Raw genomic sequence first — 15,066 nt, forward strand, 5'->3', positions numbered from 1 at the left:
TTCATTCTCTTGAGCGGTATTAATTAAATTCTATCTTCAGGATCAGGATCCAAACATTTTCCTGCATAATGATGATGAACCTATCAATGGGGGTATCCGGAGACGATCTGGTGGCAACAGTCTTCTCTCCAGCTCTAGAACCTCCCTGGAGATAGAGGTAGAAAGAGTAGATGAGAGGAACTACTGCAGTAGAAACACAGACTCTCTAGAGTTCTGCTCCGAGTGCTCCAAAGATCAGGATTGTTCATCCTTACTCCCATACAGTTCTAGTATTCCCAGCTCCAGGTTCAGCTCCTATCCGGCTACCCACTGCACCTTTAGAAGTTGTTCTTGTCGTGCTAGATGCAGCTCATGCAGCTCTATCATTATATCACCTGAACCACTAGAACATGAGGATGGAGAGGATGAGCGAGGACGTGTTCTCTGCAACGTGTGTCTCCGGGACCAGGAGGAGGAAACCAGGGAGATTATCATCGATCATTCTTCCATCGTGGTAAAATTATTTTTTGTTTAATCTGAGAAACCTTTATCCCAGAGTATCTTAGGTATCTCCGGGGACCGGGATATCTCTGGGATATCTCCGGGATATCTCAGGGATATCTCCGGGATATTTCCAGGATATCTTCGGGATATCTCCGGGATATCTCCGGGATATCTTGGGATATCTCCAGGATATTTCAAGGATTTCTCAAGAATATCTCAGGGATATCTCAAGGATATCTCAGGGATATCTCAAGATTCCCTGGATCTTAATTAGAAATCTTTAATTGAATATCGAATCAGCCGGAGCAATGTAGATCTTAGAATTTGTGTTTTTATCCTGGTCCTAGGACGGATTTCCGGTTCCGGTTTTATCCCCAAAATACTTTCAGAATACGCAGAAATATCAGACAAATGTTCAAGTTATAAAACATATTTCTAGCTCAATATAATCCTATTCAAACATAAATCAATCTGCCTACTCCATGCTTTGTAAAGTGGCTGCAGTAGATTTCAATTCTAGTTTCCCTTCGTTTAAAAGGATTGCATGCCTGATTCACAACCGTATCCATTTATGAAGAACGAGATTTTCATGCTTTTCTATCGGACAGTTGAAACCTTGTATTTGTTGGTTTTCTTCCATATTGTGACTTGCGGATTTAAGCAAAAGATTTAAGGAAGAAAATGGATAAAATTGAAAAAAGAAGTTTCATCTTCATCTTTGTTAGTCAGATAAAGGTGTGAGAGGTACTGTTGTGAATCGGGTTCAGTCCCGTTAATTCTTTCACAGTTAAATATAGAAGACCCTGTAGGATATAGAATAGAACTTTGCTTGCTCAGCAATTTCAAAATATTTTCAGATTTGTGAAACTTTTCAATATTTCTCCTTCTTTGTCACCCAATGAATTTAGTTTTATATTCTAAATTAAATTTTATTACTCAAACTACTTATAGTACATTGACTCAACTGTTTTCAAAACTGTTGGAGTTATATAAGAAAATGTTAAAAAATTGTTATAATTAATAAGAACTAAAAATATATTTTGTTTATTGCAGGATGAGATGCAGGTTGAGAAATGCATGGTTACTGTTCTGCCAGGGTTTCAGGGAGAATACTCCAGGTATGCATAGTCATAGGGCAGGGTTGGGTTCAGGGAGAATACTCCAGGTATGCATAGTCATATGGCAGGGTTGAATTCAGGGAGAATACTCCAGGTATGCATATTCATAGGGCAGGGTTGGGTTCAAGGAGAATACTCCAGGTATGCATAGTCATAGGGCAGGGTTGTGTTCAAGAAGAATACTCCAGGTATGCATATTCATAGGACAGGGTTGAATTCAAGGAGAATATGCATAATCATAGGGCAGGGTTGGATTCAGGGAGAATACTCCAGGTATGCCTAGTCATTGGACAGGGTTGGATTGAAAAAACTCAATTATTGTAAATTATTGTACACGGCTCAAACAGCATGCAGCTACAGTTAGTGTTAGTGCACACTATACACTGTATTACATACAGCTGCCGTTTACCATATGAACAATGTATACTGTATAGCATACAGCTGCAGTTTACCATATGTACACTGTACACTGTATTACATACAGCTGCACTGTACACTGTATTACATGCAGCTGCCGTTTACCATATGAACACTGTACACTGTACTGAATACAGCTACCGTTGTCCATGTGTACACTGTACACTGTATTGCATACAGCTGCCGTTTACCATGAGTACACTGTAATGAATACAGCTACCGTTTTCCATGTGTTCACTGTACACTGTATTGCAGCTGAAGTTTACCATGTGTTCACTGTACATGTTTTGCATACAGCTGCAGTTTACCATGTGTACGCTTCAGGGGCGTAGCCCCCCCTGACTACACCTATGGCACGCTTTACGCTGTATCTCATAATCTATTACCATGTGCACACCGTAAACTTTACTAAATATAGCTGCCCGTTCACCATACGTACACTGTACACTGTATTGTATACAGCTGGCGTTTACAATGTGACACTACACACTGCACCCTGCATTGTATACAGTTGTCGTGTAATATGTGTACGTACACGTACACTGTACTGCATACAGCTGTCCTGTAACATGTGTAAACTGTACTGCATACAGCTGTCTTGTAACATGTGTAGTTTGTACACTGTACACTGTACTGCTGCGCACCATATGTTTAGTCCAAAAATCGATGTTGTATTCTACATTATATTGTTGTCCCCGGTAACATAAAAACCTCATCTGGATTATTTCCGACGATCTGGGTTCTTTGATTAGATAGAAATGTTTTGTTTCTCAGATTCTTTTGTTTCCTCCTGAGTATTGATAATTAGATTAACACTCTAGCATAATCTTATTGCAGTCCTATAGTGGAACTAAACCCGGATTATCAATTCAGTAGAGATCTAAACCAACCCTGCTCTTCATTTTCTCAACTCAGGTATACATATCTCCTAGTATTCTCCTATATCCTAGTTTATATATTCGTCCCTACTCATCCAACCATACTGTTCTAGTTTATATTCTCCTATATCCTAGTTCATATATCCGTCCCTACTTATCCAACCATACTGTTCTAGTTTATATTCTATATCCTAGTTCATATATCCGTCCCTACTTATCCAACCATACTGTTCTAGTTTATATTCTCCTATATCCTAGTTCATATATCCGTCCCTACTCATCCAACCATACTGTTCTAGTTTATATTCTCCTATATCCTAGTTCATATATCCGTCCCTACTCATCCAACCATACTGTCTAGTTTATATTCTCCTATATCCTAGTTCATATATCCGTCCCTTCTCATCCAACCATACTGTTCTAGTTTATATTCTCCTATATCCTAGTTCATATACCCGTCCCTACTTATCCAACCACACTGCTTTAGTCTACGTGTTTCCTATATTCAAGTTCATACAACTTCACTCTCTTCTCGCCTAGTTTATAATTTTAACGAACTTTGTATCTCATGTCTTTTTGTGTGTTTACATTTAGAAGTACTAACAGAAAACTATAGAATGACATTTTTAGTAAGAAAGAAAGAAGACGACAATTATTCGACAGTTTCCTGGTATCACTTTTTCATATATTCTAGATGTCCTGACTACCCACTGCTCCATGTTGCTCCCCTGGATGAGGCTGGGTCTCATCCAGGGGATGAGACCCAACCTTTCCCACTGGACGATATTCAGTTCGTAGATGATGATAAGGATGATTCGGAGATAAATGATCCATCTGCTGGTGTTTACTATGGTTCAGGACATAATCTGAGCAGTTCTCTCCAACCTTATCCCGGAACTGGGTAAGTTGTGTAACCTTTATACCGGTAATGTTGTAGATTGGGATCTCTTCTTATAGAATAAAGCTACAGAAAGGAATTGAGTCTTTGCCACAAACTCCGATTTTCTAATCCCAATATCTTGGCAACCCAATGTCGTAGACCTTATATATTTTAACTTTAAATACTTTTAATTCAAATAATCTCAAAGGTTTGCACTATCAGGTTGCATAGATATAAGGATTAGAAATTTGAGTTTGTAGCTAAGACTAAATTTCTGGTAAAAACGTTCTGTTTAGCTTAACAGAAAATATCAATAAATAGGATGTATAAGGTGAACTATTTAACAAAAACATTGAAAACAAAAAATGTTTTTTTTCTAGACTTTCTGGAAACCGTTCAACTCTTCCTGATCGAATATCTAAGGTAAAATTAAATATTATAAAAAGAAGATTAAAGATGACAAAAACATAATTTTAACACTAGCTGTTTACCTGGTTTTACCGAGACAACATTTTTTCTGGAAATCGAGATTTCAATCTTCCGAGATAAATATACATTCATATTCACGAAAATGTTGGCCAATGGAGAAAATAATACATCTGGCGTAAACTTCGAAATCCTCTTTCATAAACCAATTCATGCATTAATAAATGAGAGAAAAGTTGGATGAAAACTTAGTAAACATTATATTTACTAGCAAATCAAAACATTTTTCTTCTTCTTAACAGCTGTTAAATAAGAGGACTTTTGATTGAAAACATGTACATGGATACTCACAAAGTATGAAACTGAAAAGACGATTCTAAACTCTTAAGATATGACAATCCCATGGTTAGATTAAGATATGACAATCCCATGGTTAGATTAAGATATGACAATCCCATGGTTAGATTAAGTGTTGCATCTGTAATATATAGTCTTTTGTTGGCTTATTAAATGATTTGAAAAAGAGAGAAACAAGTTTCCAGTTGTAGGGAATCAAGTATGTAAAGAAACAGACAATAAAAATTCTGTACAGTCGTCTCTGAAGTCTCATCCTTTGTGGGTAACCCTGAAATAATCAATCTCATGTGAATTCATTTAGATTCGACAAATAAAAAATATTTGAGAAAACGTTTGGATAAGGCAATGTTTAGGCAATATTAAAAGACCCAATACTACTATGATCACTGTGATGTTATAACATCATGGTGATCACGTTAACAGGGTACACGGCATAGGCTGATAACAAAACAGTTAGAAATTAAAGTTGAAAAAAGCTATATTTTGATAATTTTCTCTTTCCTTTGCTTTAATTTCTTAAAATAAATTATAAAATTAGTTTTATTGTGCACTACTGGGCTCTTTAGAGTCATAAACGATTCTACTTTTACGAATATAAAAAATTAAATTTTATTTCACAGTGTAAAACAATCCTTTACAATTCTAATTAATAAATGCTTACTTTTGTTAAAATGATTTATGAATTTTGCCACAAATTCAAATTTTCTAATCCCTATATCTTTACAACCTAATGGTTTGATTTTTCAAACATCGATAGTTTAATCTAAAATTAAAGATCTATGACAATTAATGAGGTTCAAAGATAACGGGGATTAAAAAATTAGAGTTTGTGTCTAGATCTCAATTCCTTTGCTAGGATCTGAGAAGAGAGGATCGGACAGATTTATCCTTGTCTCCAGAACCCCTCGGAGCAAGGGAAGGATTGCGGGAACTGGAGAAAAACTGGGCGGAAATCATGGGATCCGGATATGATATTATTGTGAGTATTTGTCAAGATTTTTCCAATTCAATAGCAATTGACAACTAGGATATATTTCCCGTTTCTAATTAAATATTTCCAAATTTAAAAAAAATATTTCTCAATTAAAAAAATATTTCCCATTTTAAGAATATTTAACTTTTCCAAAATTTGTCCATTTTCAACATATTTTAGCTGTTCCAGGCCTAAGCAAAGTTTTTGAGAAAAAAAAAACAATTTGAGAAAATGACAATGTGGGATGAAGTTAATTGGGATTTTAAATCTTGGAAAGTTTCTGATAACGTTTCTTCCTTGTCTAGGCTGCAGTAGTAGAGAAGGATACTGGCTCCGGACTTGGAATTAGTCTGGAGGGTACAGTAGATATAGAAGATGGAAGAGAGGTAATTTTTAACAGGAAATTTAAAACCTGCCTTGAACTTTCTAATCCTTACAAATTTACAACCTAATGTAACTTTAGGTTGCAAATATATAGAAGTTAGAAAATCAGAGTTTATGACAAAGACTCAATTCCTTTTATCAGGAAACTGAATATTTGTCTTAAACTTTGTAATCCTTATATCTTTACAACCTGATGGTGTGAACCTTTTATATCTAAAAACTGTGACTGTTTGATCCAGGAGAATTCTTAGTTTGAAACTTCTAAGGTTTACGACATCAGGTTAAATATTTGGTTTGGATTATAAAATATGGTGAGAGAAATTCTAAAATATATGTTTTTTTATCCAGGTTCGGCCTCATCATTATATCAGAACAATTCTTCCCTATGGTCCAGTAGATTCTGCTGCGGTTTTTAGGAGCGGAGATCAGCTAATCCAGGTTATAGTTTAGTGTAGTTTATCCAGGCTCTAGTTTAGTCTAGTTTATCCAGGTTCTAGTTTAGTCTAGTTTATCCAGGTTCTAGTTTAGTTTAGTTTATCCAGGTCCTAGTTTATTCTAGATTATCCAGGTTCTATTTTAGTCTAGTTAATCCAGGTCCTAGTTTAGTCTAATATATCCAGGTCCTAGTTTAGTCTAGTTTATCCAGGTCCTAGTTTAGTCTTGTTTATCCAGGTCTTAGTTTAGTCTAGTTTATCCAGGTCCTATTTTAGTCTGATTTATCCAGGTCCTATTTTAGTCTAGTTTATCCAGGTCCTAGTTTAGTCTAGTTTATCCAGGTCCTAGTTTAGTCTAGTATATCCAGGTCCTAGTTTAGTCTAGTTAATCCAGGTCCTAGTTTAGTCTAATATATCCAGGTCCTAGTTTAGTCTAGTTTATCCAGGTCCTAGTTTAGTCTAGTTTATCCAGGTTCTAGTTTAGTCTAGTTTATCCAGGTCCTAGTTTAGTCTAGTTTATCCAGGTCCTAGTTTAGTCTAGTTTATCCAGGAGTTTAGTCTAGTTTATCCAGGTCCTATTTTCGTCTATTTTATCCAGGTCCTAGTTTAGTATAGTTTATCCAGGTCCATGTTTAACCTTTAAACCAATTTTAACTATTATGTTGTTAAAAATGCAGTTCAATTAATTATACAAAATTGCAGGTTAACTCATTTTCTCTGGTTGGTGTTCATCATGAAGAAGTTGTGAGAACTCTAAAGCAGGTCGAGTTTTACATTTTATAATTTTAAAACTTCAGAACTCGTTTCTCCTTCACCCCAAATTAGCATTTGATAAAACGCCATTTGCGAGATTTTTGGGAATCCTTGAGGAAATATATATTTGTAAAAATACATTTGGTTTTAGTCTCTTCAGTTTTGGACGTTTTTCTGTTTTAAAAGGGTATTAGCTCCTGTTTCTTTTTATGGAGAAACCACATTTGGAAATAACCATTTTTGGAGAGAAACAATGGACACGTCATTTTTTCTTGAACCGATCCAGGCTTTCCAGGGTACCGTTGTGAATCGGCAATGCTACCCTGTGAATGGAAGGTTAATTATAAATACGTGAACAGTCCCTTTAACAGAAAATGCCGCGTTTTATTCCATTTTTTTTGGTTCAGGTTGGAAACACAGTAGTTCTTGTGTGTGCCCGGAGAACCTCTGCTCCAGGCTGGACCCAGTTGACCGTCAACCTGACCCCTGACCCTAGCCTAGATAAATCGGTCAACCTGACCCCTGACCCTAGCCTAGATAAATCGGTCAACCTGACCCCTGACCCTAGCCTAGATAAATCGGTCAACCTGACCCCTGATCCTAGCCTAGATAAATCGGTGCTAAACAAAGACGACAACAAGATTTCCCCCACCCTAGTATCATCAACCAGTCTCAAGCAGAATTCCTGCCTTCCAAAGGTTGGACTTTAAATAATCGAAATTTTAGACACATTTACGTGTAGTTCACACTGTACACACTCACTCCAGAGCTCGAAATTTAAAAGAGTATCGTTGAACAAAACTCCCGAGATTCCTTGATTTAAGAGATTAAAAAAAAATTGAAAATATAAACAAACTGAATAAAATAATATTTCATAACAAAAAATTTATATCCACAAAACTGTCTAACCCCATTCGTGAAACCCGGGTTTTAAAACTGGTTTTCATGAAATACCCTGTCTTAAGTCTTGGGCTCTGTTTGCACACAATATTTAGCCAGAAATACAAGGAATTAATTGCCGTTAAAGATCAGATAAAATTGTTTCACGGGTACCGTTGTGAATCGGATAACACTCTATAAATGGATAATCCAGTTTGTTCCAGTTTGTTCCAGTTTAACATGATTAGGTAGATAATAGGATAAAATATATGTGTATTGCTAACAATACACAATACACATATAAGAATTATTATGTAGCAGGCAAAAATGTGCAACTATTTATTGTTAGCATGTATGTGTGCTGTAGCAAATATGTGGAGATTAGCTTATACTGGATTGGGTATCATCTCCACCTAATTTATAAAAAAACGTTTACTAGATGTTATATATTACTATAGTTTACAAGATGTTGAATATTACTATAGTTTACTAGATGTTATATATTACTATAGTTTACTAGATGTTATATATTACTATAGTTTACAAGATGTTGAATATTACTAAAGATTTCACTGGTCCAGGGGGGGCTTAGCCCCCATAGCCCACCCTGAATACGCCCCTATAAGCTCTTGTTCAGAATGTCAATTTGAAATTCGAAAAATCTTTCAAAATTTCCGAGTTTTTTAAAATTGTGACAAGTTTCTATTTCCAATATTTAGGTAAGTTGCGTGATACCAAAAAGATCTGGGCGTTTACATGAGATTTTCCTTAATATACCGGATTACCCATAAAGGATGAGACGACTGTACGGAATTTATACTGTCTGTTTCTTTATATTCATTATTCCCTGAAACTGTAAACCAAGTTCAACCTTGGGGAAATCAATAAATAAGCAATTAAACGACATTATTCAAGGCAGAAGACTCAATTCAACTTTGAAAACATCATGTTTATAAAGTTGTAGGTCGTCTTTACAGTCACTTCATTGTGGGTAACCCTGTACCTTTAAAGTTATAGCTTGAATGTCGCAATGCATTTTGAAGTTGGTAACACATTAACTATTTATGACACTGTTTATTTGGGTTTGCTCAATGTTATAAAGTTTTTGGACAGACATTTTCTCTTTATCGAGAAGATTCTATCCTTTTAAGATTTAATTTTGTCCCGAGCTTTAGCGTCGAGGGACAAAATGTAATCTAAAAAGGCGAGAACCTTCGAGATATAGAGAAAATTTAAGTCCAAAAACTTTAAAGCACGTCGTGCCAAAATAATAGTGTTATAGGTAATTTTATGAAACGTTTGTTTACTTGTTTTATTTGAATGGCTTATATATCTGAGAATTAAAAACTTTTCTTGAAAACCGGAAACGGACCCAAAAAAAGAGGAAACGGACCCTAGAAAAGAGGAAACCTATCAACAAACTGAGGATTTAAAACATTTTTTGAAAACCGAAACTGACCCAAAACAAAAAGGAAACGGAGCCGTAAATATAGCGAAAACCCGATCCAAAATTCTTGAAAATAATTCTTGAGGCGTTTCCATAGGAACCTGTTACTAGATCAAATAAGCTTTGAAACAAAGCAAAAGTCAAAATATAAAGTTGATTTCAATTTTATTTTTATTTCAATTGAAAAAAATATTTTGAAAATACCCTAAATCTTTTGGAGAAAATCCGGGAACCAATCAAAACTTTATAGCACACGTGCTATAATGTACAGCTAATTTAACATTGTAACACGATGATTACTTTATAGCATGTTTATTATGAATTCACGATGAAGCATGAGTTAAAAAGATATTGTACACTATAGTTTCATAAAACTGGTTATATCTTAATAAGACCGACCTAACATTTTAAAAAGTTGTATGTTTAGCGCCCCATACTCGGCATACAGCACTGCTTGTATCTTTATTTTTTAAACTTTATTGAGAGCTCCCAAATCTGATTGTTTTCAATCTAATCTTCATACAAAATGGAGTTTAAAGGGAGTGTTCGCGAAAAATGAAAGGGGGCATAGGCTTAATGCGATAAAAAAGCGTTTTTGATCGCTACTAATCTTACTTCTATCTGTTGCGTCTATAAGGAGAAAATTGATAAAGACGTGACATACCGAAGAGCGTAGCGCCCATACAAATTGAGGAAGTTGGAACATACGACTTGGATCGTAAAAAATCAAATTAATATCAAAAAATCATTCAGATATTACAACCTATGGTCATCGATTATCTTTCGCCACATTTGTATATATTTAATATTTCATACTAGTTTTGATTTTGTTTTTTAAAATAATATTTAGCGTACAACTTGTTTTCGAACATTCCTGGAAAAATATGAAAATGTCGTCTTCATTACCAAAAATCCTCGAAACAGGAATAAGTATTTCTCAGATCATAACAATTAAAACATATTATGAAAAATCAACTATATATAAATGTGGCGAAAGATAATCGATGACTATAGATTGTAATATCTGAATGATTTGTTTGAAATTAAATTGATTTTTTACGGTCTAAGTCGTATGTTGCAATTTTCTCAATTTGTATGGCCGCTAAGTTATTCGGTATGAGACGTCTTTAACAATTTTCTCCTTATAGACGCAACGGATAGAAGTAAGATCAGTAGCGATCAAAAGCGCTTTTTTATCGCATTAAGCCTATACCCCCTTTCAGTTTTCGCGAACACTCCCTTTAAAAAAGAAAAAATATTATGTAATACAATCATTTATTTCAACTCGAATTATTTTCAGTATGATTAATAACTATTTCAACAATTAATTCATTCTGCAGTAGTTGTAGTACAAAGGGACAAAAACAAATTCCAACCTCCAAACAGGACAAAAGAATCTTTTTTAGAATTATAGTTTGTAAGAATAAATAAACAGAAAAAAATGCTTTTTTATGAAGTGGACTCTAGGCTCCACATAGAGAGATTTGTTCAATTCACAACGATACTCTTGAAACAGCATAGAGAGATTTGTTCAATTCACAACGATACTCTTGAAACAGCATAGAGAGATTTGTTCAATTCACAACGATACTCTTGAAAGTTTTGTCTGATAAAAAAAACACAAAATATGCATCTTTAAAAAATCTTTTTGGAATACAACAACAATAAGCGAAAGTTTTAGCAATGCCAATAATATTTACAAATATCAAGACTTGATATTAATATATTTCATAAGTGCGAATATAACTCGTGCAATAATATACTATTATTCTAAATTAAATATTTTTAACTTTTTGTTAAATATACCAGATTTGATATTTCAAACAAAAACTTTCTCTGAAGAACGTCGGTCTCCTTTTAACTTAAAATATAAAATTTCTCATTGTAATTTATTTAAAAACTTTTATAATACTTGAATCTGCGCTTTAAAAAAAAATGTTATTCCCCCCCCCCTAAAATTTAAAATTTAATTTTCAAATTGTAAGAGCAATTTCAAGTGACCAATCCCCGATTGACAAGGGTACCCTAAAAAGCTTTGTCTGATTAAGTATGAATTCGATATCAATGTTAATAATTTTTAAAACTGATTATTTTCAATTGTGTCTTGCTTATTTCTACTGCAGGAAAACATAGGTACAGTACAAACTGGGACCGGAAAGGTTGACCTGGCTCGGAAATTCAAGTCCCGTTACTAAAGATAATATTCCAGGATGAACTAGAAGAAAATGTATTCTCCTCTCAGCTCAATATGGAGGAATCCTTCTCACAATCCTCATTAGTAAAGGTGACTTTTATCTTTAAAGGGAGTGATCACTCAACTGTAATCGAACCTCCACATTAAGACCCAGACACCTATGCAAAGTTGGATCAGTTTTCAAGACCGGATCAACTGTAAAGTGTTCCAACGCATTGGCCTTTGATTTATCTCACTGTTCTAAACATGTTCATTCCACATTGTAGAACTATAAAAAACCAAATTTTAGTTTCAGTTTTAAGAAAGTTATTGGTAAAATTATTATAGATTTTTGCGTGAGACCGTGCAACCAAGGGCGTATACAGGGGTCGGGGGCAAGGAGGCAGTGCCCCACCCTAGACCTGTCCCCCCTAGAACTCAGAGCTTTTACACTTTTCAAACCTTAAACTGGAGAACATAAAAAAATAGTTTGCTGTTCATTCAGTGCACTAAGAAGATTGTATACGTGAACCAGAGCCACATACCATAACAGAAGTCCGTATGAAAAATTAATTTAGAATGCACATTTATTCTAATCGAATGGGCGCTATCGATCAGGGATAGCGAAGGAAAACAATTATTTTTTAATGCCAAGCCACAAAGGCTTGAGTTTGGACTGGAGGTGATGTGATCCCCAAGGGTACCCAGAAGTTTCCTCACTAAAATTATGCCCATTTGATTCAGTCGTTTTGACAGCCATAGCAAACAAGATTGCGATTGTTTGTATTTGTTTGAACCTTTGTCTTTTTTTTCATCTCAAAGAATTTAAGTTCAAGTTGAGTTTTTATTTTCAAAAATGTTTTTTACTATCTCTAGTTTAAATACTAATTATTACTAACATAACAGTATGATAAAATGTCGATTTTTTAGAAACAATGTTTTTCTGCAAGATAAATGAACTGTATGTGAACCTTTAGAGTAACTTATACCTATGTCTGATATCCAAAAAGCCTAATGTTTTGAAGTTACAGTTGAAATTTTAACCCCCCCCCCCAGACTTATTTCTGTATACGCCCTTGCGTGCAACCTTTGGATCACTATACGTCAAGATGAAGATTGCAATGAAAGATTTAATATTAATTTAATAAAATCAATTTGAACATTTCCTACACTGATAACAAGAAAAAACTGGAATGAAAATCATGTTTGTTCAATCTTTAAAACAGAAAAATCGTCCAAGATATTCTATTTTAGACGATCTAAGATCTATTTTAACAGTTACATAGTAAACATCTTCAGCAACGTTTCTAATTAAAATATTGAACAAAGACGACTTTAATTTCGCTTTATTCTGGTTATAACTGTATAGCCTAATTATGATTTTATTAATATTTATACAACGCGTTATTTACAGTATTTTTATTTCAGGCCAAAAGTGATCTAAGCCTGAACAGCCTTGATCCTAGCTCCTCCACACAAGCCAGGTATTTTAAACTTGTATGTTTTGCAATAAATTTCTTAATTTATGTAAAAAGTAGCTAAAGTGTCAAGCGTTGACCGTGAATAATTTTTAAAAATGTCGAAATTTCTGAATTTTTAATTTAGTTTAACAGTTCGGTCCATTTCCCAGAAAGCTGTTTCTTTCGATCACAATTTTACAATTTAAACACAACTAATTCGATTTTCTCTTTTGCTGATTTCTCGGCTGATGCATTTCAAATGAAAAGTATCAAAAGACGACTCAGTAAGTTTAAAGGATGAAACCAAACTTAAATCTTGAAAAAAAATAATACAAATTTAAGTGGAACCAACCATATTTGAGCCGCGGCTTAAATTTTAACCGCGGCTCAAATTCATTAAATTCGGCCTGAGGATTAAGGATTTAGTAATGGTGTAATTATTGAAATAATAAACATTTGATTCAAAATGATTGCATATTAATGTTGCCCGTTTTAAAATAATTTTTATAAAACTATATATTCGAAAACATAATCACACCACGTACGGATATATTTATAGGTCTGAATAAATCTGTTTAGAATGATAGAATATTTATTATGATAATAGAATAGAATAAGTTAGAAATAACAAAGTGTTATGAATGTTTAACAAAATGTTAAACTGAATGTTAATCTGATATAAAAATATATTGTTATCAATTTATTATTCAATCAAAAAAGAGATTTAAAAAATATGTTCTTTTTAATATCTTCATTATCCGATCATCTTCTGACTTTATTTCTCTCGTAAATAAACCTTAAAACCATCTTTTTATTTAATTCTTTTGATTTGCAGTTCTTAATCTTTTTTATTTTGAAAAATGCTAAATTAAAAAATCGGGATTAGATTTTTTTGCTACAAATTCTGATTCTCTAATCCCTTTATATCTTTGCAATGTCAAAGACCTTAGATATTTCAAACTATGAAATCTGTTTTATCAAATTATCTAAGTTTGAAATATCAAATATTTACACCTTCTGGTTGCAACGGTAGGGATTAGAAAATTTGAGTTTGTGGCAAAGACTCAATTCTTTTTCCGTTGTAAATAATAAAAAATCAACATTTTGCACAGACCATTCCGCAGCAGATCCAAGTCCCTAGAGTCCGTCTCTCCCCCCGGAGTCTGGTCTAACCAGGTGGAGGAGATAGTTCTAGTCAAAGCGGAAAGAGGACTTGGATTCAGTATTCTAGACTACCAGGTTACTCATTCATTCATTCATTCATTCAGTAGTCTAGACATTCATCCTGTATTCTAGACTACCAGGTTATTCATTTATTCATTCATTCATTAAGTATTCTAGAAATTCATCCTCCAGAAAACTGTGGAAGAGGAAGACGACATTAAATCAATAATAAATGTATTTGATGTTGTAAGAAAGCAAATAGTTTCCCTTGACACTAATTAAATCACTTATTTAGTAAAATGGGTCTGTTTATACAACAGCGGTGTCTGTTCATGGGACTTTTTGAAATCACAACTTGAGTCTAAAAGTCGTCTTCCTATTCCCGAGGTTTCTGATTCTCATTGGAATTAAATTGCTTCCTATTTTTGTAGTAATTTTTTATGCACGTATTTTTATGCATTCACAATTAAGTCAATTATTCTTTTGTTTTTAAATTCATTTCTTCATTTTATAACAATTCATATCATCTGTATTTTTCATATATTCAATTATTTCAATAATATTTAAAGGGACCGTTCACTTATTTGGGTAATTTCAGGGTAAACTAAACAGCCTATTCGCTCTTGATTGGTAATAGTCTTACTTTTCAAAGACAACTGTGGCCGGAGACACATGTATGTTGTGGCCAACTGTGGCCGGAGTATGTTGTGAATCAAAATAAATTTCGAATATAAAATTAAACTGTAGTATCTGATCGTTAATTGTAAATGTCATTATTTTTTAATTTTTGTTGTTTTTTAACTTTCTTTTTCTAAAATAACACTATTTTATCGCATTCAA

At 33.8% G+C, this 15,066-nt stretch overlaps 1 protein-coding gene across 1 annotated transcript in view; it reads left to right on the forward strand.

Annotated features, from left to right (window-relative positions):
• LOC111695526 (uncharacterized) overlaps positions 1–15,066 on the forward strand; it is a 72,281-nt gene that overhangs the window by 25,673 nt on the left and 31,542 nt on the right. Inside the window, exons 17-29 of the mRNA XM_023464894.1 lie at positions 41–493; positions 1,537–1,601; positions 2,856–2,933; positions 3,591–3,797; positions 4,157–4,199; positions 5,416–5,538; positions 5,838–5,918; positions 6,265–6,354; positions 7,053–7,112; positions 7,511–7,801; positions 11,639–11,713; positions 13,031–13,086; positions 14,175–14,301. Coding sequence (XP_023320662.1) covers positions 41–493; positions 1,537–1,601; positions 2,856–2,933; positions 3,591–3,797; positions 4,157–4,199; positions 5,416–5,538; positions 5,838–5,918; positions 6,265–6,354; positions 7,053–7,112; positions 7,511–7,801; positions 11,639–11,713; positions 13,031–13,086; positions 14,175–14,301 — 1,749 coding nt within the window. The remainder of the gene's footprint in view (positions 1–40; positions 494–1,536; positions 1,602–2,855; positions 2,934–3,590; positions 3,798–4,156; positions 4,200–5,415; positions 5,539–5,837; positions 5,919–6,264; positions 6,355–7,052; positions 7,113–7,510; positions 7,802–11,638; positions 11,714–13,030; positions 13,087–14,174; positions 14,302–15,066) is intronic.

Source organism: Eurytemora carolleeae, unplaced genomic scaffold (genome assembly GCF_000591075.1).
Source record: "Eurytemora carolleeae unplaced genomic scaffold, Eaff_2.0 scaffold90, whole genome shotgun sequence".
Classification (NCBI taxonomy): domain Eukaryota; kingdom Metazoa; phylum Arthropoda; class Copepoda; order Calanoida; family Temoridae; genus Eurytemora; species Eurytemora carolleeae.